The sequence below is a fragment of the Diospyros lotus genome, chromosome 5 (genome assembly GCF_014633365.1).
Source record: "Diospyros lotus cultivar Yz01 chromosome 5, ASM1463336v1, whole genome shotgun sequence".
Classification (NCBI taxonomy): Eukaryota; Viridiplantae; Streptophyta; class Magnoliopsida; order Ericales; family Ebenaceae; genus Diospyros; species Diospyros lotus.
This window is the reverse complement of record NC_068342.1, coordinates 12061470-12084835: the sequence shown is the minus strand read 5'-3', so window position 1 is coordinate 12084835 and position 23366 is coordinate 12061470. Positions and strand designations below refer to the sequence as shown.

General features: G+C 39.8%; 1 protein-coding gene across 2 annotated transcripts in view; it reads right to left on the bottom strand.

Annotated features, from left to right (window-relative positions):
- LOC127801076 (nuclear pore complex protein NUP62) overlaps positions 1-23366 on the bottom strand; it is a 41234-nt gene that overhangs the window by 5275 nt on the left and 12593 nt on the right. The window contains exons 2-6 of one of the 2 annotated variants that reach the window (XM_052335916.1): positions 9914-10007; positions 9481-9559; positions 8991-9113; positions 5672-5749; positions 3932-4035 (exon numbers count right to left, since the gene is read on the bottom strand). In XM_052335916.1, the coding sequence (XP_052191876.1) occupies positions 3932-4035; positions 5672-5749; positions 8991-9113; positions 9481-9559; positions 9914-10007 (478 nt within the window). The remainder of the gene's footprint in view (positions 1-3931; positions 4036-5671; positions 5750-8990; positions 9114-9480; positions 9560-9913; positions 10008-23366) is intronic. The other variant, XR_008022949.1, reaches the window with a different exon arrangement.

The following is a 23366-nucleotide window of genomic DNA, read 5'->3' as shown; positions in this document are numbered from 1 at the left end:
AAAGTGGCTTGTAAACATTTTGTCACAATCTGAAACAATTGTCCCCGGCACTCCATACTGGGACACAACCCTATCAATAAACACCTGGGCTACCTCTTTGGCCGTGTAAGGGTGAGCTAACCCGATAAACTGAGCGAATTTGGTAAACCTATCCACCACCACCATAACACTATCTTTTCCTTCCGACTTAGGCATTCCTTCAACAAAATCCATGGCTACACTAGTCCAGGCTCTGTCCAGTATAGGCAGGGGTTGTAAGAAACCGGGGTAGTCCAAGCTCTATCCTGGAGGCCTGCCCAAATCAAAAGGGAGGGATGTGATACTAGTGATGGTGGACCGGCTAAATAAGTTTGGGCATTGCATCAGCCTCACACATCCTTTTTCAACTCAAAAGGTGGCAAGGGTGTTTTTAGACTCAATGGTAAGGCTACAGGTATTCCTAAATCCATTGTATCAAATAGGGACAAAATCTTTAGCAACAACCAGTGTTCTAAAAGGCGCTAGGCGCTAGTTGGGCGCCTGGCTGGGGCCTAGTGCCTAGGCGGGGCCTAGGCGGCGACTTGGAAAATAGTGTTTTTTTTTTTAATTTTTTGATGCAATTTGATATCAAGTAAACCAAAGTTGGAATAATAAGTGAAATAATGAATTTAAACATTAAAAAACTTTAAAAACAAACTGTTGTAGATTAGTACTGAGGTCAAGATGACAAAAACAACAATAATACAACATAAAGGGGCTCGGCGATGGCAGAATACAGAGGAGAAGCGGTCGGCGGCCGATGAGAGAGGCGGTGCGATGGCCGGTGAGAGAGGCGACCAGAGAGGTTGCTCGGTGAGAGAGGTGGTGCGGTGAGAGAGGCGGCCAGACAGGTTGTCGTTCCAGCAAGCAGCGGCGGCGGGTCCGGCGACGGTGAGGAGGGGAGCAACCGGTGACGCACCAAGATGAGACAACAAGAGGCGAGAGAGAGAGGGGGGGGAAATCTGAAAACGAAATGAAATGTAAACCTAAAGCTGAAAAAAAGTGTGGGGGGCGGAGGCCTAGGCGGTGGCCGCCTAGGGCTGCGACTGGCGGCTGCCTCGGCCACCTAGGCGCGCTTGGAACCGCCTAGTCGGGGGGCCGCCTAAATGGGCCGCCTCCCCCAAAAGCACCGCGGCTGGCGGCCGCCCAGCGCCTAGGCGGCCGCCCAGCCCGAGTTTTAGAACACTCGCAACAACTTCTGGAAAGAGTTGTTTAAGAGGCTAGGAGTGGGATTACACTTATCCACCACCTACTACCCTCAATTAGATGGACAAATCGAGAGGGTCAACCAATGCTTGGAGCCTTATCTTAGATGCATGTGTTTCACAAAGCCAAAGAGCTAGAACAAATGGTTGCCGCTAGCTCAGTGGTGGTACAATTCATGCTACCACAGTGCAATCAAGAGAAGTCCATTTGAAGCCATGTTTGGATACAAGCCTCCTATCCTACCAGCTCTACCCAGCACTACCACCAGTCTAGTAGCAGTGGAGTAGTACATACAACAAAGGCAGGATATGTTAGCCACGCTCAAGAGAGAGTTGGCCACGACATAGAACAAGATGAAGCAAGTGGTAGACAAAAGGAGTGAAAGGGCATTTGAAGTGGGGAATAGGGTGTTCCTTAAGGTGAAGAGATTCTTACAACCACCTTTCACTACTACACCCGTGTCCAAACTCAATCCTAAATACTTTGGGCCTTATACCATTGAGTCCAAAGTGGGGAAACTAGCCTATAGATTGAAGTTGCTTGCCAGAGTGAACGTGCATCTAGTGTTCCACAAGTCATTGCTCAAAAGATCCATCGAGCAGGGGGGCTCCCACTAGCTAGTGGTTGCCAGCCACGGAGGATGAACTAGAAGAGACCTTGGAGCCTAGAGCTATCCTAGATAGAAGAGTGATCTATCAAGGAACCGTACTGTTGACCCAAGTCCTAGTTACGTGGTCACACCTGCAGCTCGACCACACCACTTGGGAGTACTTGCCAGACCTGCTGAAACAATTTCCCAAAGCTACGGGACTACTCTAAAATTCTTGAGGACAATAATTCTTTTGAAGGGTGGGGGAGTGTCACGACCCAAGGTCCATTTGTAATTTCATTTAAAATTTTGAATGTAGGCAAGAGCCAACCGAATTGTTAGCATTACCGTTGTACCCTCAACAAGTTGTAACCACAGGGAAAAGCCTATAAAAGGCTAAGTCATGAGGATGGGAATTCATTGATGAATGAGAATTGAATTCTTTCCCTCCAAATTCTCTCTCTTTCTCTATTCTTTCTTCTCCCTTTCTCTTTTCTCTCTTCTTAACATCAACGAGCTCAAGTCACACTCCCAAGACTTGACACCATGTACGAACTAAATTGTCTTCCATACACTATGGGTTCTCTTCTTAATCGTTGCTCAATCACTCTTTTCCAAAGTTTCATAGCATGGTTCATTAGCTTGATCCTCTATAATTCTAATAAATTTGAGCATCTCCTTCATTTTTATAAATAACCACTAATGCTCTTCCTCCACTTGTCTACATCCTTTTGATTTAAGGATTTGCATTAAATGTTTTGTTAGCCAAAAAATGCTCTCTTCTCCCATGCATTTCCATTATTCCATTAAGATATTATCTAGTTCAACAATTCTACTATTCCTTATCTCTTTCAAATCTTAATTTATTTCATTTGGACATATACATCTATAGAATGTGTAATTTCTATCTTCTTTAGAGTTACAAAGATCCCCCAATATCACACTTGTTTCTCTACTTTCATTGAATAAGTTCGAGAGTACTCCTATCTCTACTTGATTACTCCCTCGTTTAATAGAAGTTTTTGTTGTTTGTCTTTTAGGCTTTTCCCTTGGCTAAAATTCCTTATTTTTTTTCACTTGCTTATCTAGTTTATTACACCTTGTTCTCCATCTTGTGTAGAATCGTCAATAAAAATTTTCATAAACTTTGACTTTGTTTTATGAATTGCCTTCTTTGCCTTTTCTTATATCTAAAATATACCTATTTAAATTTTCTTCATTGTAACACTTATGTAAAGTTTTCTTACACCTCTTCATTCCACCACCAAGAGTTTTTTTTTTTTTTATCTAAAACTTTTCCTTTTGACCTTGCCAAAACCTTTTTTTTTGTCATATTTTGAGTGGCACTGTAGCAAGTCATTTCAATTCACATTTTGTAGCTTTTCTTTCTACAATCCAATCCATTGTATGACACGCACTTCCTTGAGAATAACTTGTTTACCACTGTTTAAATTTCACCAATTGATTCTTAGGCTTCGTTTTGAATCTCTTTTTTTTGTTTACCTATATTTGTTGATACTGATGTCAATTACCATAATTCTATGTTAAGTGGTTAAGACATTCTCCCAATATAACTTTACAATTCTTACAACATCAAATGGTCCTTTTTGTCTAAAAATATAAGTCATCTATTTGGAAAGTTGATAGGTATTTTTATATGCGATCAATTGTTCATCTAGTTCCTTAAAGCTAGTGTTGGCTATAATAAGCTCATGTGCTGGGCCAAAAACCAAAATAGCTATACCCTTTATTAATTTTTTATTCAAATGCCTAACTTCCATGTACATCTCTATATCCATTCCCTCCACTACCCAGAAGACCATTAAGGTCGCCTCCTATAATGATGTTCTCTCCTCTTGAAGTATTTCTTATACCAACCCCTCTAAATCTTCTCAAAATTTTGTCTTTATCTCCTCTCCTAACCCAACTTGCGGTGCATATATACAAACAATATTTATAGCTTCTCCTCCTAGAACAACTTTGCATGCAATAATCCTATCTTTTACTCTCTTCAAATTATCAGACTAATACAGAAATGGAGGAAAACATTCAAGCAACATAAGACACCGCACAATCGAATCGCAGCCGTAAGGTAAAAGGACCAATTAGCAAACACACATTGCATCTCGTGTGGAAGCTGCTTCATCATCAAGAAGCACATTTCGCTCATCTTTGTAAATGCGTTCAGCTTCTTCTTCCATACTCTGCAAAGCCTTATCTGCCTAAACCAAACAACAGAAAACATATTTTAGTAACAAAAGTATGCAGCTACCTATAAAGCATAAGTTGTTTATTAAGAGTATGATTTTTAAGCACTCAAACAAGTAGATTAAATTATTAAAGTGGGGAAGAAGGGTAACAATTAACAACCCCAACCCCCCCCCCCCCCCAAAAAAAAAAAAAACTTTCCTTGTTTTCCAATTCTTTACAAACCAAAAGAAAAAAAAAAAAGGTAAAGGCAGGTGTCAAGAACTTAATACTTGTACGAGGGCTATTTGGTACTTTTAGCTTGGTCATTATAGAGTTGTCTATAGCAAGCTACTAAAGGTTGTACATTTGAAATGGCCGCCTCATAGGCGCCAAATCATTACTACTGCCTATGTTGGATTAGTATATAAACTAATCCAACTGAATGAAAGAGGGATCAAAATACATTTTCAAAGAACATTCTGTCATTCTCTCTTGATTCTCTCTCTTGATCCTGCTTCTCTCTCTCGCCAGTTTCTGTTCTTTCTCCTCCAATTCTCTCTCCAATTTCCTCCTAATTTCTGCCCTAAATTCTCTCAATTAGCAGAGAATTTACCTGTCAGATCCAAGGACCTCACAACAGGTAAAGGAAATAATAGAGTACACATGGAATTTAAGTTTTCCATAACTTGAAGTGAGAGGAAATCTAGCTCCGGTGGAATTACACAAGTTCATTAACATAACAATAGATGCGAACACAAATAATTAAGATAACAACAAATGTAAACACAAGCTCATACAATAAGACCATGTGCAACAGTTCCAATATTATTCAGATCCATGAGATGAGAACCCCTCCTGTCAGTCTGAGTGCCAGAGAAGGTTGAAATAACTATTTCCCAGTATACTCTCCATTAGGACATTTAACTTACAGGAGTAATTAGATAACTGCCCTACAAATCTGCGCTAACATAACACCATTTGGAAAAGTATTGGGAAGAATTCCAAGTGTTACCAAACTGAAACACAACAACAGTAGCAATGGAAATAATACAAAATTAAATTCTACTTCAACATCTGAATTGTATAATTCTCACTCACTTCCAAAAATTCCCTGAATGGAGCCTGTTCCCAAACTAATTTTACCCTTTGTGTGCACTAAGCATGCCAAATACAGAGGGGACTAACAACTGCAAACCATTACTCCAATATTATCTACTACCCATTAAAAAAAAATCTGCACCTTGCCATTTTTACAAGAAAATCAACCCATCAGTCTATCACCATTAATCCATCTGACCTAGCCTATTCTATATCCACAAGCATCCATAGGATGTGTACAAGAAGTCAAAATGAATTAATAGAGTTATGATAGGTCTGGGATTAGACAAGTTTTATTTTTCCCTCTTAGCAAGTCATACTTCTCCAGTATACGATGCATGAAAAAGAGTTATCAATTTACAAGATCCAATCAAGGCTACAAAAACCAAATAGCCGCACCATCACACCACACCACCTGTACCAGTGAAGGAATACTAAAACCATGTGGATGGCATAACAAAGATAGAACCATATGTTGAAAAAAAAAGAATTTCATTGCAGTATAAAGTGTAAATTCAGGTTATTCCAACCAAAAGATGCAACAAATGGATGATGTATATATCAAGATACCTCTTGCTGATGGGTCTCAATAAGCTCTAGCTGCCGCTCCAAGCTAGCTTGAGTCTCAACCACTTTCGCGACTTCGCTCTAATTAACAGGTTTAAGCATTTATGACAAATTAGCTAAAAAAAACAGTGTTGATAGCAATACATTATGAGACCAACCCACCTCATGTAATGACTTATAAAAAGTATTGCATGGTGAATAATGCCAAGCTCAAGAACAAGTAAATCATGCCAGGAGGAAACAAGATTCAATCAAAGTTGGAAATTGTATGGCAAATCCTCTTACCAGTCAATTAGCGCAATCCCCCCCCCCCCCCCCCCCCCAACCAAAAAAAAAAAATCCTTCTACAAGTCAAAACAGATATAATGGGGCAAATAAGCCACTTACATTTTGGATGATAATGAATCACATGCAAATGAAACAGGTCAGTGTTTTGCAGTGTACCTCACATGTTGGATAAAAAGTGTCTGATATTGAGCACAAGGCTACATATATATATATATATAAAAGTTATAGCGATAAATAGATTAGAGCTAAATCCACTTTAAGTGTATAATCGCAAAAAACACCATTTTTATGCACTTTGCAAAACATTAAACATTAATTAATGTTTTTAATTAAATTTAAGTGATGTTTTCAAAGATTTTCATTATGTATTGAATAACGAGCCTATTAGACTTTCTCCATCTTTGATGGATGAGTAATTAACTACTGAACTAGAATGCTTCTTGCATTTATGGTGCAATATAATATGATTAATGAAGTAGCATTCCTTTTCTATACTGGACATTTTTAAGGTAGGCTGGTAAGTTTATTTTAGCTCACATTTATTTTTCAATATTTAGGTGGCATATGCATTTGTACATACAACAACAATCACAAGCCTGTACATACAACATATCAAAGTTTTATCTCACTATGTGCATGTTGGGTTAGCTACATGAATTCTAGCTTAGCAATAATTTCTATCAGGTAAATCATACCCAAGGTCACCAAACTTTGGTGTTGTTTGCGAAGTGATCACTATACTTCAATTCTCTCTCTCTCTCTCTCTCTCTCTCTCTCTCTCCCTCCTGAACTTCCTGATTATTTCTTTAAATTCCTCTCCAGAGTTCCCGCCTGTCAGAATCAGAATTCTGACAAACTTGTTCTAGCAGGATAATCATCTGAATCACACTTTATGGTTGCATTCATACACTAGCCAAGATAGTGACATTAAAACTCATAGTGTATAGACCCACCTTGAATTTTCTGTCGAATCCCTGATCTGACAAGGAGAATTCTCCTATATTTAGAGGAGAACATGGCGGGAAAATTAGGGGAGGGAAGGGAAATTTAGAGAAATTGGGGAAGGATCAGGAGGAGGGGGGAAGAGAGAGAGAGAGAGGGAAGTTTGAAAAGGAATTTCAATTGTATTTTCATGCCACTGAAGTGGCTGGGACCGAGTTTTATACTCATCCATCCTCACAAGAAGCTAGCGTCAGAAACGGTTGCCACTCTTGAATTCAAAATGAAATGTGTAACTGCCTTACAATGGTTACAGCCCTTATAGGTCTACTTACCCTTTTATAACAATTACACTATTCTAAAACACACTAGATACCAGGTTGGGGCCTAGCGCCTAGGCAGCTTAAGAAAATTGTTGGGTTTTTTTATTTTTTTAAACTTTGAGATGTGATTTGATGTTATTTTCAATTAAATCAAAGTTAAAATAGGCATGAAAATATATATATCTAACATATAAATAGAAAAGAAAAATATATATACATATATATCTAAGATATAAATAGAAATAGAAAATATAGAAAAATATATATATCTAATATATTTAACATATAAATAGAAAATTAAATTAAATAACATAATAAACCTAACAACCAACAACGCGCGCGAGAGAGAGAGAGAGGGGTCGGAAGCAAAAACGGAAGCAGAGATGGAGCTTGACAATGGCAACAACAGCATTGACACACGCAACGAGGATGGAGCTTGACAGCGTAGAGGCGGTGAGGTCGCGATGGAGCTGGAAGCAGTGAGGAGGCAGCGGCAGCCTTGGGCTGAGATGGAGCTTGACAACCGGCGGCGGTGCGCGCAAGAGAGAAGGGGAAATCGACGAGAGAGATTAGGGGTACCGGGTAAGAGGAAACAAAAACCCTAATAATCAATTTATATAAAATGGATTAGGCAGCTTAGGCGATTCAGGCGGCCGATTAGGCCATAATCGGCTAGGCGGTTCACATGGCTAGATGGCCGCCTAGGCGCTGCTCGGTACTGATTAGCCGGGTCGGCGCCTAAGGGGGCCGATTAGGCCACAATCGCGGCGGCCAGTGTCCGCCTAGCGCCTCGGCGCCGCCTAGGCTGAGTTTTAGTTCACTGTAGAGTTATACCCTTAGGTACACAACATTTTGCTCTTCTTGTTCTCTATATTCTGGCTTCTTAAGGATGGGCTCAAGCCCCACTTAGTGGGATTAAGGCTTGTAGCTGTTGTTCATAGGATGATTCAAGGTTGAAGTTGACATTGGGAGTTGGTTGCTTATCTATGAGGAAGTGAATCGGGGATCTGTTACAGTCTCACTGGGGATTAGTGCTTTTCCATGACCTTAGAAAGGGATAATGTAGATCAGATGAGGATGCAGGATGATTATTTTGTGGGTTGGCTTTCAAGTAGGCTAAAGAGTTTCCTGAATTTCTCCATATTCCTTGCAAGGTTTCAGGAATGACAGCAATGAATTGATAAAAGTCATAAACAAAACAAGCAGCAGTTTGTGATGGATGGAGATTAGTTTTATATTTTTTTCTCATTACTGCTGCAACACATTTAATTCTTGCATTCTGTTTCTGCCCAAGGGAAAGCCTGATAGCAACAATAAACTCGCTCCTTTATAACTAGATGGTCACGGGTTTTAGTAGGGAAAACAACCTCTTCGCCAAGGAAGGTAAGGTAGCTTACAAACATGACTCTACCCAATCCTTACAAAAAAAGGGACCCTTGTGCATTGAGTATGACTCCCTGTTACAGTTGTGCCTGGCACCTTTTACTTTAAATTCCTTAGTCATCACATTTTCAACTTCCAATTCCCCAGCTGTGACAAGAACTTATGACCTATTTAATCAAAATTTTGAAGCTTTAGTCACAAATCAAGATAAAGTTGGAAAAATACATTTAGCAAACTCATTAAAAAATTTTCCTCAATAAAAATGTCTCTAAACATATTATACATCCAAACAACAAGAAATATTTTCATTGGTTATGAAAATCACTCTCAAACATAAACAACAATTATGTGAAAATTATGACATTAAAGAAAATTAGAAAAGTGATCACCTCAAGCTTAAGAAGAACATCACGATTCTGCAAAATTCTCCTGTCCCACTCAGCAATTGCATTTGCCTGCTTCCGAAATTTCCCAGTACATTCTTGTAGCTCAGAGTTCCACTCCTTGATAATCTTTAAAAAAAATATACATGTAAGAAATCAAAATCTGGTGGAGTAAAACCCCAAAACTGGAGCAGACATAAAATTTTCCTTCACAATCTTAAAAAAAATATAAATACAAAAAACTAAAAGCTAGTACTTAAAACCATGAAATAGGAAGCACACCAAAAGTAAGACTGAAGTGACATTTTAGAAAGTAACCAACAATACCTATATACACAATGAGGCAACAAAGAAGTTAAACATATATTAATAACAAAAAGAAAAGATAAAGTTTCTTTGCACTGAACAACCGTTTTCAAGAAATTACAGTGTAAAATTGATTCCATCAAAGAAGTTTCAGAAACAGAAAGAAAGAAAGAAATCACAAAATCAAAACCTCCTCAACAGTTTTCCCAGTGATCTCAGATGGCAATTTTGGAGCTGGGGATACTGTAGTGCTGGTGGTTGTAGTAGTCCTACAAGACAATAAAAATCCAAGGTAAGCCCAGTCTCAAAAATCTTGAAATATCACCAATCAGATTATTACAAGTTCAGCAGTCAGATTAGCTGGTAAGCCCCACATATGCTGAATAAGTTTTTATCTCACATAGCTCTCTAGAAGTTTAGGAAAAGCTAAGTAGAAATAGAAGATAGAGGCATTTACAAAAAGGAAGAAAATGATAGAGGAAGGCTCACTTCATAAAGAAGACCAAGTGGTTTGAATTATGATCAGATTTGTGGAGCTTTTTTCTTCCTACTGAGAAAGTAAAAACGAGTTTTCCAAAATCAACTAGGAGAGAGAGAGAGAGAGAGAGAGAGAGAATACAGACCCACTACTCGATGCTACAGTTATGGATGTTGATGTCTGTGGGGTAGCAGTACTGGCACTGGATATTGTTGAAGCAACAGTAGAAGCAGGCACACCTACAGAAGGATAAGAACCATCAAACATCACAAGAACTACTTTGTCAGAAGCCATCATAAACTGTTCAAAACACTTCCATTACTGGCATCAAAATGCCAAAAAAAAAAGTTCATTGAGATAGCAAAAAGAAAGTCAAGAAGAATTGCAAGTAGTTAAGCTGGATAGGTTGCGTTTCATGAATTCAAAGAGAGTGCACAATGGAAGCATTACAAGTAGGGCTTGTCTAACTTAGCTTCAGTTTTTAGTTTTCTATTTGCTTTTACAATATTTTAAAAACAAAAACACCCTTTGATTATGTGTTTTCATTTCTAAAAGAATAAACACAAAAACAAAAGCAACAATGGCCAAACTGTTGGAAAAATTGGGAAGATAAGATGGCCAAAAATTAAGAGGTAGGGTTGTTAGGATATTTGAGTTAAAAGGAGATAAGAGATAAAGGATAAAGCTTGGTTTGTGATCAGGTTGTTGAGGATGATAAAGTTTTAAAGTTAAAAGAGATAAGAGATGAGGAAATAAAGCACCAAGAAAGAAGGAGATAACATAGATAATCCTATCAGAAAAATCAAGTTCAAAGTTGTTTGATTTCATTTATCATGTATTCTTATATTTTAGGAATACCCCACTTGCGAACAAGGAATGGCAGGAAAAACAGTCCTCATTTTATTCAAGTCTCCTCCCTACTTGTTCTAAGCTCTCGGGTACAACATTTATAGGTACTCGAGCACATCTTTTTCAACCTCAGGTTAGTTTTGTTCATGGTATTAGAGCAGGCAATGGCTAGGGCCGATGCTGCATCCTCCATGGCAACTGTTGCTCTTAAAGGTAATACTAGAATTTCGTGTCTTACAAATGATTATATCGATAAAGGGTGGATTATTGATACTGGTGCGTCAGATCATATGACTGGAAACCAAACTAATTTTTTAACCTATGAAAAATGGGATGATGATATTGAAATCACAATGGCGGATGGCACAATGTCAAAAGCAATGGGTCAAGGTTCTATCGATATATCTGACTTAAGATTAAATTTCGTCCTTCATGTTCAAAAATTGAACTGCAACCATGTGTCTATTAGTAAACTCTCGAGAGACCAAAAATGTGCAATAATCTTCTTTCCTTCTCTTTGTATGTTTTAGGACCTGTGTTCAAGATGAATGATTGGTAGTGCTAGAGAGAAAAATGGTCTCTACATTCTCAATGGCGCTAGTTCTACCTCTATTCCATTAACGAAAGTTACAACACAAGGGTAATTTCAGAATTTTTTTTTGTAATAACCATAGCCCACATGGCCACTTATAATAGTTAGTTGTTGGATTGTTCCCCACAGTTGAGCTGTGGGAAGGGCCCATACAAGGCCAAGATGTATGAGGACGGGAGTTTTATGCTTAATGAGAAAACTCTTTCCCTCTTGAATTCTCCTCTCCCTCACTTTTCCCTCCGAAACTCCCTCTCTCTGGATTCTTCTCATTCTCTGTAAATTCAAGTCTCAACCGAGAGACTTGACATTTGGTATCAAAGTCGGTCATCTTTGGATGTCATTTTGGCGTAAGAGCATGTCAGAGGTAGTTGAATTATGTCGAAAGAGCGGTGAATCGGATGGCAAAGGGGACCAGATTGAAGCAATTGAAGAATCGCATGGAAGCGATGGAGTTTGGTATGTCTCAAACGCATGAAGCAATTTCTTAAAAGTAAAGAAGAAGAGAGGGTGATTCGTGATGAAATGCGTGAGGATATGGTGGCCTCCAGAGAAGGAGTGCAAAGAGAATTAGCAAGGCATAGGAAGACTATGGAGCAATAAGGACAACGAATCAATAGCATGTTCTACATGCTATCTTCCTTTCCTCAATTCCAATTGCCACCAGAGTTTCCTCCCAGATCAATACCCGATCCAAGAATGACTAGACAAGGCATTCTCTCTCGACCCCAGGAGTGACAAAGGCAGAAAACTCATCTTATGGGAAGATTGAACATCAAGTAAGAGAATTCAATTATCCTAGATCTAGTCAAGGCCCTATGCCAAGGTTGGAGATACCTTTGTTTGAAGGATCCAAACTTAGATGGTGGATCCATAGGCATGAGAGGTTCTTTTAATTCAACAGTATAGTTAAACATCAGCGGATCAACCTTGGTACAACCTATCTATATAATATGGATGATTCATGGTTCCAAGGTTGGTATAGATCGAGGGGAATGGATGCAAGGTGGATTGATTTTGCAAATGTAAATGTTTAGGGGAGAGGAATATGGCTGATATGATCAAAGACTTCAACAAATTGAAGCAAGAAGGGTCGGTAATTGAATACTAGGAGAAGTTTGAGAAATTAGGAGCATTGATGTGGAATGCTCAACCATCTCTTATCTTATCGATCAGTACTTTGTGTCTAGCTTCATCAATGGCCTTAAGGACAAATTAAGGTCCATGGTAAAAATGATTATGCCTACTATGATTAGGTAGGCGGCAAAAAAGGCTAGATGACAAGAGTTGACACTGGAGGCTATTTTCAAGAAGAGCAAAGCTCTACCAAGGCCTATTCCACCTGTCAACCACCCTACAGGAGGAAATGCCCGAGCCTTGGTGGCTGGAGTGGCTTTCGGGGAACCTAAAGTTAACCCCAATCCTCTCAGGACTACTACCATGGAGCAAAGGAGATTGATGGGATTGTGATACAGATGCGGGGAGAAGTATAGCCCCGGCCACCTGTGCAAGAGGAAGCTACTGAATATGGAAGGAAAGGAAGAGGACAGGGCTGAAGGATTGGTAGAAGGAGAAGAAGAAGAAGAAAAGCAAGAGGTGGCAAACAATACCTTGGAAGAGGAGTCAGGACAAGAAGGTGGAGAAATTTCTTCAAGGGCGCAAGGAGGAGTCAAGACAAGGACAAGTTGGTAAGAAGAAGTTGATGGTGTTAATAGATAGTGATTATACTCATAACTTCTTGAATGAAGCTACAATAATGGAACTGAGATGCAAGATGACAACCACTACTCCCTTGTCAGTGATTATGGCCAATAGTCACTACAAGTGTGTGGGATTCAGGTGGATGATGCAAGGGCAATAATTTCAAGCTCATTTGAGAATTTTTGAGTTGGGAGAATGTGACATCGTGTTAGTAGTTGACTAGATGAGGACAGTCAACCCTCTCACTTTTGACTTCAACAAATTAGAAATCACTATGGAGATGGGAAATACTAAGCTTACCCTTCTGGGTAGCATGGAGCAGAGAGAATGTAAGTTGATCAAAGGGAAGAAATTACAAAGGTGGACACAGAGCAAGGGAGGACAAATTGCTCAAATGTATTCCATTCATGCCTTGGAATGGAATGGACAAGAAGCAGAAAAGGCAAGGGAGGATCAACAAACAGAAGGCAGCCTGGCCATGTTTCAATCCTCCGCTAAGGTATCACTTCCTGATAGCTTAAACTTACTTTTACAAGAATTCAAGGACCTATTTGTTGAGCCCAATTCCCTACCACCTCAGAGAACCTTGCACCACTCCATACACCTCAAACCCCACTCTACACCAGTAAACATACGAGCTTACAAATATTCACCTACACAAAAAGCTAAGATAGAGAAGCAAGTATCTAATATGCTCTCTACCTCTATCATCCGACCTAGCCAAAGCCAATTTGTATCCCTTGTTTTACTTGTTACAAAAAAGATAAAACCTGGAGGTTTTGTGTTGACTACCGTTAACTCAATTCCAACACCATCAAGAACAAGTTTCCTATACCCCTTATTGATAACCTATTAGAAGAGATATCCGGGACCCAAATCTTTTCCAAGCTAGACCTAAGATCCGACTATTACCAAATCCGAATGAAACCATCTGATGTCCCAAAGACAGCCTTCCATACACACCAAGGGCTATATGAATTTGTAGTGAAGCCTTTCGGACTCACAAACACCCTAGCCACCTTTCAGGCCTTAATGAACCAAGTATTTCAACCTTACCTAAGGAACTTCATCCTAGTTTTCTTTGATGACATGCTCATATACAACCCCAATTATGAACAACATCTAAACCACCTTTGAGGTCCTAAATTCTAACAAATTGTATGTTAAGCTATCGAAGTGTACTTTTGCTGAGAAGGAGGTTGAATACTTGGGACATATCATTTCTGGGGAAGAGATGAAGACTGATCCCAACCAGGTCACAACTATGTTGGAGTGGCCTAGACCACAATCGATGAAGGAGTTAAGGGGATTCCTTGGCCTGATAAGCTACTATAGGAAGTTCATATAGAACTATGGCCTCATTACTAAATCACTGATAGAACTCCTCCAGAAGGATAACTTCTAGTGGAATCCCCGGGCTGAGGCAACCTTCTTAGCACTAAAGAAGGCCATGACACAAGCCCCAATGTTAGCCCTACCAAACTTTAAGTCTTTTGTGGTGGAGAATGATGCGTGTGAAAATGGGATAGGGGTTGTGCTAGTGCAAGAGGGCTGGCCCTTGGCTTACATCAGTCAGGCTTTGGCTCCAAGACATCTCGGCCTAAGTGTTTATGATAAGGACCTTTTGGCAATTTGGGGGGTTATTGAGAAGTGGAGACACTATTTAGAGATCAGCCCTTTCATAATTAAGGCAAATCGTGAGAGTTTGCAGTTCCTATCACAACAGAGGTTGCACGCTCAATTGCAAAGGAAAGGGGTTTAAAACCTAATCGGGTTGGACTACAACATTTTATACCGCAGAGGAAATGAAAATGTAGTGGCAGATGATTTATCCAGGAAGGAAGAAAGAGGTCAGTGTCAGTCAATTTCAGTTGTGGTCCCTAAATGGGTCAAGGAAGTTGCAAGGAGTTATGAACAAACCCCATGGGTAAGGACATAATAGCACAGCTTACAGTTTAGCTTTCCGAAAATTAAAGCTATACATTCTCCAACGAGTTGGTTAGATTCTAGGGAAGACTAGTGGTTGGTGATGATGGTGCCCAAAAAGAAAGGATCATGGCCACACTACATGGTTCCCAATTGGATGGCCACTCAAGGATCAGGGCAACTGACCAGAAGGTGAGGCAATTGTTCTATTGACTGGGGCAAAAGAAAGAAGTAGTAGACTTTGTGTTATCTTGTGTGACTTGTCAAAGGTGTAAGCATGAAAATGTGGCTTATCCCGAGCTTCTAAAACCCCTGGCAATCCCTGAACAAGCCTGGGAGCTTCTAAACTCCATGGGTTTCATAGAAGGGCTTCCCAAATCAAAAGGTAAGGATATGGTACCGATAACGGTGGATAGACTGAACGAGTTTGCACACTTTATCAATCTCATCCATCCTTTCTCAACTCAAGAGGTGGCAAGAATGTTTATGGATTTAGTAGTAAGGATTCATGGGGTGCCTAAATCTATTATCTCAGACAGGGTCAAGATTTTTACAAGTGTGTTTTGGCAGGAGTTGTTCAAGAACTGGGTAGGGCTACACATGTCCACATCCTACCACCCCCAAACAAACAGCCAAACAGAAATGATCAATCAATGTTTAGAGGCCTAATTGAGATGCATGTGCTTCACTAAGCCTAAGAGTTGGAATTGGTGGTTATCATTGGCCCAATGGGTGGTATAACTATAGCCACCACAGTGCCATCAACAGGAGTCCTTTTGAAGTAGTGTTCAGGTATAAACCCCCATTGATTCCAACCTTATCAAGTTCTACAGCTATCATGGTTTCATGACCCTAGGAGCAATAGAAGGGCATTATTGTAATAGGGTATAATAGTTTGTTAGGGATATCATGCTATTAGAAATTAGTTAAGTAACTAGCTTTGCCTATAAAAGTGCCAATTGGAAGAGAATGGATATCATGTGTAATGAAATGAAAATTCTCTCTTCCTAATTCTCTCTATCCCTCTCTCATTTCTTCTCTCATCCTCCCTCTCTTTTCTGTTGATTTCTCCCCCTCCTTCAATTCTAGCATTCTGATTTCTTCCCCTAATTCCAACCACAACCCTAGGAATATGACACATGGCTTCTATGGAGCAATATTTACAACAGAGACAGAAGGTATCGAGGGTTCTAAAAAGGGAGCTGGCTATAGCTCAAAACTGAATGAAATAGTGTATTGACAAAAGGAGGAGTGACAAATCCTTTGAAGGGGGTGACAGGGTTTATTTAAAGGTGAAAAGATTCTTACAACAACCCTTTACATCCACACCAGTCTCTAAGCTAAGCCCCAAGTATTTCGAGCCCTATGCCATAAAGGCTAAGGTAGGAAAGGTGGCCTACAAGCTAAGGTTACCAAAAAAGGTCAATATGTCTTCGGTGTTTCATGTATCTCTATTAAATAAGTCTATTGAGCCACAAGCTATCGTTAGATAGGATTTACCAACTACAAATGAAGAAGAGGAAGGAGTGGTGGAGACTCAAGTCGTCCTAGACAAGCATGTGATCTATCAAGGTTCGGTGCCCCTAACTCAAGAGTTGGTAAGGTGGTCTCACAAAGATCCTAACCGCACAACTTGGGAGTATTTGCCCGAGTTACTCACCCGATTTTCGCAAGCTACTGGGATGCTCTAGATTCTTGAGGACAAGAATAATTTCCAAGGGTGGGGAATGTTATGACCCAAGGGTAATTTGGAAAAAAAAATTGTAATAACCATATCCCACATGGCCACTTGTAATAGTTAGTTGCTAGATTGTTCCCCACAATTGAGATGTGAACCAGTGGCCAAGATGTACGAGGACAGGAGTTTTATGCTTGATGAGAAAACTCTTTCCCTCTTGAATTCTCTTCTCTCTCCTTTCTCTCTCACTTTTCCCTAAAACTCTCTCACTCTCTCTCTATTCTTCTCATTCTATAAAAATCCAAGTCTCAACTGAGAGACTTGGCAACTAAAAATACTTCCTTGTCAGTTTCTTCTCATTTCGAAATAATGCTTTAGCATAAACACCTTGGTCATCCTAGTTTTGTTTACCTTAAATCATTGTATCCAAAGTAGTCAAGCAATAAAGATCTTTCTCCATTTCAGTGTGGACATTGTATCTATGCTAAACAAACCAAAAGAACTTATCCTCCTCATCCATATCACATATCAAAACCATTTCATCTCATACATAGTAACATTTGGGGTCCTTCTCGGTCTTCTTCCCTAACGGGTTCTAAATGGTTTCTCACTTTTTTTGATGATCACACTCATGTATGTTGGGTATATCTTATGAAAGAAAAATCTAAGGCCAACACCATTGTCAAGCAATTTCGCAAACATGTTATCAATATATTTCAAACCAACATCCAAATCTTGCGCACCGACAATGGGAGAAAATATTTTACAAATAACTTGAACCAATACCTTATTGATCAAGGTATATTTCATCAAAACTCCTACCCTTACACACCCAAACAGAATGATTGGCTGAAAAAAAGAATAGGCACCTACTAGAAGTAGCTTGATCCCTTATGTTTGTGCTAACCATGTACCTAATTCATTTTGGGGAAAGCAATTCTATTCGCAGCCTATCTTATCAACGGATTACCCTCAAAAACCCTTAACCTTCGTACTCCTCTTAGCTGCCAACTTGATAGCTTCCCTCACATCCGATTGCATAACTCATTATCTCCACGAATTTTTGGTTGTACTTCCTATGTTCATAACCACAATCTCATAAGGGAAAATTTGATCCTAGAGCCATTAAATGTATCTTTGTGGGATATTCACTAACTACCAGAGGGTACAAATGCTATAACCCTTCCTCAAACAAATTCTATGTTACATATGATGTTACCTTTTATGAAAATCGAAACCTTTTTCCACATAGTTCTCTTCAGGGCAGAAGGTAAGTGAAGATAACTATTGGGATCCTTCTATCTCTCTGCCCATTTTGCTTCCATCTCTCTCTTTTCCCTACCAAAATTCTCCTCCCCAAAATTCACCTTCAAGTTCCCATGGCCCAACTTCTGAAGTTTTAGCACATGATCAAAAAAAGACTAGAGGGAGAAGAGGGAGAGAACCTAGTACTAATAAACCAATCAAGGTTTATTCAAGAAGACCAAAAGATCCCCAAGCATTATAGTCATTTGAACCAGGGCATAGTCTAGAACCCACAAAACAAGGATACGATGGTTGAAGACTTAAACCTTCCAATTACTCTCAGGAAATGAGTAAGGTCATGCACTTAATATCCTACATCAAATCATTTGACCTACACTAAATTATTTAATAAGTATAGGGCATTTGTTGCAAGTATGGATAGTGTGGTGTGGAGATTCCAAAAGATATTTAGGAAGCCATACAAACGGTGGATGAAAAGATGAGAGCACTTTTGGAAAATAAAACATGGGAAGTGGTTGATTTTCCACAAGGGAAGAAAACTATAGACTGTAAATGGATATTCGCAGTAAAGTTCAAGTCTGATGGAGATATTGAGAGATACAAAGCAAGATTGGTGACTCAGGAGTACACACACAAACATATGAGATTGATTATGAAGATGCATTCACACCGGTAGCCAAGATGGATTCAATTAAGGTATTTTTATCTCTAGCGGTTAATCTAAACTAGGAACTTCATCAAATGGACATCAAAAATGCATTTCTAAATGGAAACCTAGCGGAAGAAGTGTTTATGAGAATGCCCCCTGGGTTTTAAGAAGGTGATAACAACGTATGCAAGCTTAAGAAATCACTCTATGGATTAAAACAATCTCCTAGAGCATGGTTTACTAAATTTAATACTACGTTAAAGGGCTCTAGATATATTCAAGGACAAGCTAATCACACATTATTTACAAAACAATCAACAAATGGAAAAAGAACTATCCGAATTGTACATGTGGATAACATTTTACTTACAGGTGATGATTATTAGGAAATTACGACATTAAAGGTTCACTTGAAAAACAAATTTCAGGACAAAGATCTTGGTACTCTTAAATATTTTTACAGTATGGAAATAGCTCAAAGCAAACATGGAATATTTGTTACTCAAAGGAAGGATGTCCTAGATTTGCTAAAAGAAATAGGAAAACTTGAATGTTGTTAAGTGAATAAAAAATAATGTGTATTCAACTTAGAGTGTACAATACAAGTGTGTATATATACATATAAGTATTTAAAATTAATTATACTAATATCCCTTATTTATCTTATTTAACACACCCCCTCAAGCCATAATTCTGAAAGGCGAGAGGCGCAGCGAGGCGAAAAGGGTCCTGGAGCCTGAGGCGCGCCTTTGTGAAGCGAGGCACACCTTTTAGAAAAAAAAAACTCAAATATACCACCTTTTGTTACTTTACGACAAAGTTTACATATGGTGGTATTTCTATCATTAGGATTAGCTTCAAAATAATTCCACGCCGGGTCAGTTTTGGAACTGGTTGACGACATTTATTGGGCTGCTGTAACATAGTTCCAACTTCCACAAAATTCTCCAATCAACACAAAAACAACAACCGTATAAACTATAAAGAGAAAGCAGCAACCAGCAAGAGAAATTAAGCAAGAATGAAAGAAATAATCAAATTAAAAACAAGTAAAGAACTCACAAGAGCAGGTTGGAACCAAGAAGAGGGGAGGCTGGAATGGAACCGAGATTGGCAGCTACTTTCGATGGGCAGTGGGCTGCTTAACAGCTTGAACTTGAAGAGTAGAGGAGAAGAGAGGAAAGAAAGAGAGGAGAAGAGCGTGAGCAGGGCAGAACAAAGGAAGAGGGCGCAGCTGGAGAGGAGAGGAAGAGAGGAGGCGAGCGTGGCTGGAGAGGAAAGGAAGAGGAAGATCGGGCCGAACTGGAAAGGAAAGCAAGAGAGGAGAGGGTCGCAGCTGGACAGGAGAGGAAGAAGAAGAATGGGCCAAGCTGGGGAGGAAGATAGGATGCGGGCATGGCTGGTGAGGAGAGGAAGAGGAAAAAGAAGATCGGGCAAGCTAGAGAGGATGCGGGCACGACTAGGCGCTAGAGTCGGGAGGAGTGAGGAGCGATTGGGCTGCCAGGTTTTGATTAAAAGACCTAAGTTTCATGAGGCGCGCCTCACGCCCCAGCCCCTAGGCGCGCAAGGCGAGGGCCTCGCCAAAATTGCCTCACCTCGGCCCAGGCAAAGGCACCAAACTGGCACCTTAAGGCGCCTTGCACCTAGGCGCGCACCTTTGATAACTATGCCTCAAGCTGGAGCATATATAATAAGCATGTCCAACTTAGTACAAATATAATTCAAACGAAAACCTCAAAGCGACTTAATAAGTAAATCAACTAATTGATTGTTAGAACCTACATATGTTGTAGCTATATCCCCAAAGAGCACCTTTTCTCAAACAAAGTGGCAATCAATTTCAATATACTTGGTTCTCTAATGAAACACAGGATTAGAAGCAATATGCATTGCACCCTGGTTGTCACAAATCAACTGCATAGACTTAACCTGCGTAACAAATAACTCCTCAATTAATTGTTTCAACCACACTAGCTCACATGTTATTCAACTTCTGCACTAGATCTAGCGACAACAATTTGTTTCTTGTTTTTCCAAGAGACCAGGTTTCTACCCACAAATACACAGTATCCAGATGTGAATCGACTATCACTAGGTGATCCTGCCCAATCAACATTCGTATATCCCACAATCTAACTGTACCCATGATTTTGACACAATACACCACGACAAGCGATAGCCTTAATATACCAAAGAATATGAATCACTATATCCCAGTGGCTGTCACAAAGTGAATCTAGGAACTAACTTACCATACTCACAGCAAATGAAATATCAGGACGTGTGACTGTGAGATAATTAAGTTTCCCAACTAGTCAACGGTAGTGCCCAGGATCAGAAAGAGGCTCCCCCTGTCTCAGTAACAACCTCATATTTGGATCCAATAGGGTATCTATGGGCTTACATCCAACCAATCATGTCTCCTCTAGCATATCCAAGGCATACTTCCTTCAAGAAATATAGATGCCTTGCTTTGACCGAGCTACCTGAATACTCAAAAAATATTTCAAATGACCCAGATCCTTAGTCTAAAACTGTTGGTGAAGATGTGCCTCCAATTTAGTGATACCAACATCATCATCCCCGATAAATACTACCTCATAAACATATACTACTAGAAGAATGTGACGGCTAGATTGAGCGATAAAAAACAGAATGATCAGCTTCACTTCAAGTTAACCCAAACTCAAGAACAGCTAAACTAAATCAACCAAACCAAGTTCGAGGAGATTATTTTAAACCGTATAAAGATTTTCGAAGGCGACACACAAGCCCAAACTCCCTCTGACCAACAAAGCCAGGAAGTCGCTCCATATACACCTCTTCCTATAAATCGCCATGAAGGAAGGCATTTTTTATGTTCAATTGACGAAGAGGCCAATGAAACATAGCAGCAAGGGACAAAAAAGGTGAACAGATGAGATCTTAGCAACAGGAGAAAATGTATCGCCATAATCAAGACCAAAAACCTGAGTGTATCCTTTGGCAACAAGGCGAGCCTTAAGATCATCAATCCGGCCGTTAGGGCCAATTTTAACAGTGTAAACCCAGCGACAACCAACACTAGACTTACCCTTGGGCAGAGGTACTAGGCCCTGGTAGATTGTAAGGCAAACATTTCTTCAACCATAGCAGCCCGCCACCCTGGATGGGAAAGAGCTTTGAGAACAAATAAAGAAAGAGAAACATAAGATACAGAAGAAACAAAAGCAGAATATCCAAAGGACAAAGAATCATAACTAACAAAATGTGAAATAGGATAGAATGTGGTGCAATGACAATTACGAAGAGCAATAGGTAAGTAAAGATCAGAAGTCGAAGACGACGGACCCGAGGAGGAAGAACTAATTGGCACGAGGATGAGTCATGAGACAATTCCCCCGGCCTAGCAACGACAAGCGGTGTTGGTTGGGCCACAGGTTGTGAACGCCGTTAACAAACCTGAAGATCGAGGCGATCAAGATAAGAGGCAAAGGGCGGTGGAGATGGAGATGATGAAAGGTCAAGAAACGGAACAAGCAAAGGTAAGCCAATAGACACGGACTCAAAGACCTCAGACGAAGAGGGGAAATAAGGAGATGACTCAAACAAGGTAACATCTGCTAGAACAAAATATCAAGTTAATTGAAGAGAGTAGCAACGACACCCCTTCTGAAGGCAGGAATAACCCAAAAAAACACATTTGACGGAATGAGCAGATAGCTTATCACGACTTAAGGCAAGATGACGAACAAAGCAAGTACTCCTAAAGATACGAGGGAGAAGAAAATATAAGTCAACTCGAGGAAAAACAACAGAATGAGGAATCTGGTCATTAAGGACAGAAGATGGCATTCGGTTAATTAACATGCAATTAAGACAGCATCACTCCAGTATTGAAGCAAAACATGCATATTAAGAAGAAGGCTGTCTCAATTAAATAATGATTCTTGCATTCAACAACCCCATTTTGATGTGGGGTTCTAGGACACGAAATTTGGTGAAAAATCCCATTGGATGCCATATAAGATCGAAATGGGAAAGACAAATATTAAAGAACATTATCACTACAAAGAACACGAATAGGCAAATTAAACTGAGTTCTAATTCTAGCAAAAAATGTAGTGAAGACTGAAAATAATTTTGAATGCGTTTTCATTAAATATAGCCATGTAGTTCGAGATAAATCATCAAGTAGAGTCAAACAAAAAAGTAGGAAGAGGGGATGTTGTGCCAATACTCATGACTAAGGCTTGAGTGCCATTAGCCAATGTAACAGGAGGTAGAGACTGCAGATTTTGAATATGAGACAGGAGAAAGCGATTACCAAACATGTGATTAGTGGCACCAGAGTCGAAGATCCTTGGGCCAAGAGAAGATAAGGACTTAGTAAAGCATGCAACAGGGTTACCGGTGTCAGCAAGGGATGTGACAGGTGAAGTAGCTTGTTATGCTGCCCGAAACTGAAGGAACTGAGCATACTCCCCCTCGGAGATAGTCACTGGTGAGGAATCACTAGTGTGATAGATGCCCGACCCTCCGAAGCACCAACAACCATGTTAGCAATACTAGTTGCCAGAGACGGACAACCACGTAGGCGATAGCAAGTCTCTCTAGTGTGACCAAGACAATTACAATAGGAGCACTGGGGCCGAGGATGACCACGATCAGTCGGGGTAGTAACAAGGGTGGAATTATCTCCGGGTACGAACACACCACAGTCAACACTAATAGAAAAGGCTCGAAGTAGCCTAGCAAATACCTTTGTCAAAGGAAGGAGAGAATATGTCCCTTAACGGATTCAAACTCCAATTGAATTCCATGAAGACAAAGGACAGTAAACATTTGATCACGCTGTTATTGTTGTTTCTTAATATCTGGATCACAGGGCATCAACTTGTTAAAATCGATAATAGAAGCTCGGAGCTAACCCAAATACGTGGTCATATCCAAATCAGCTT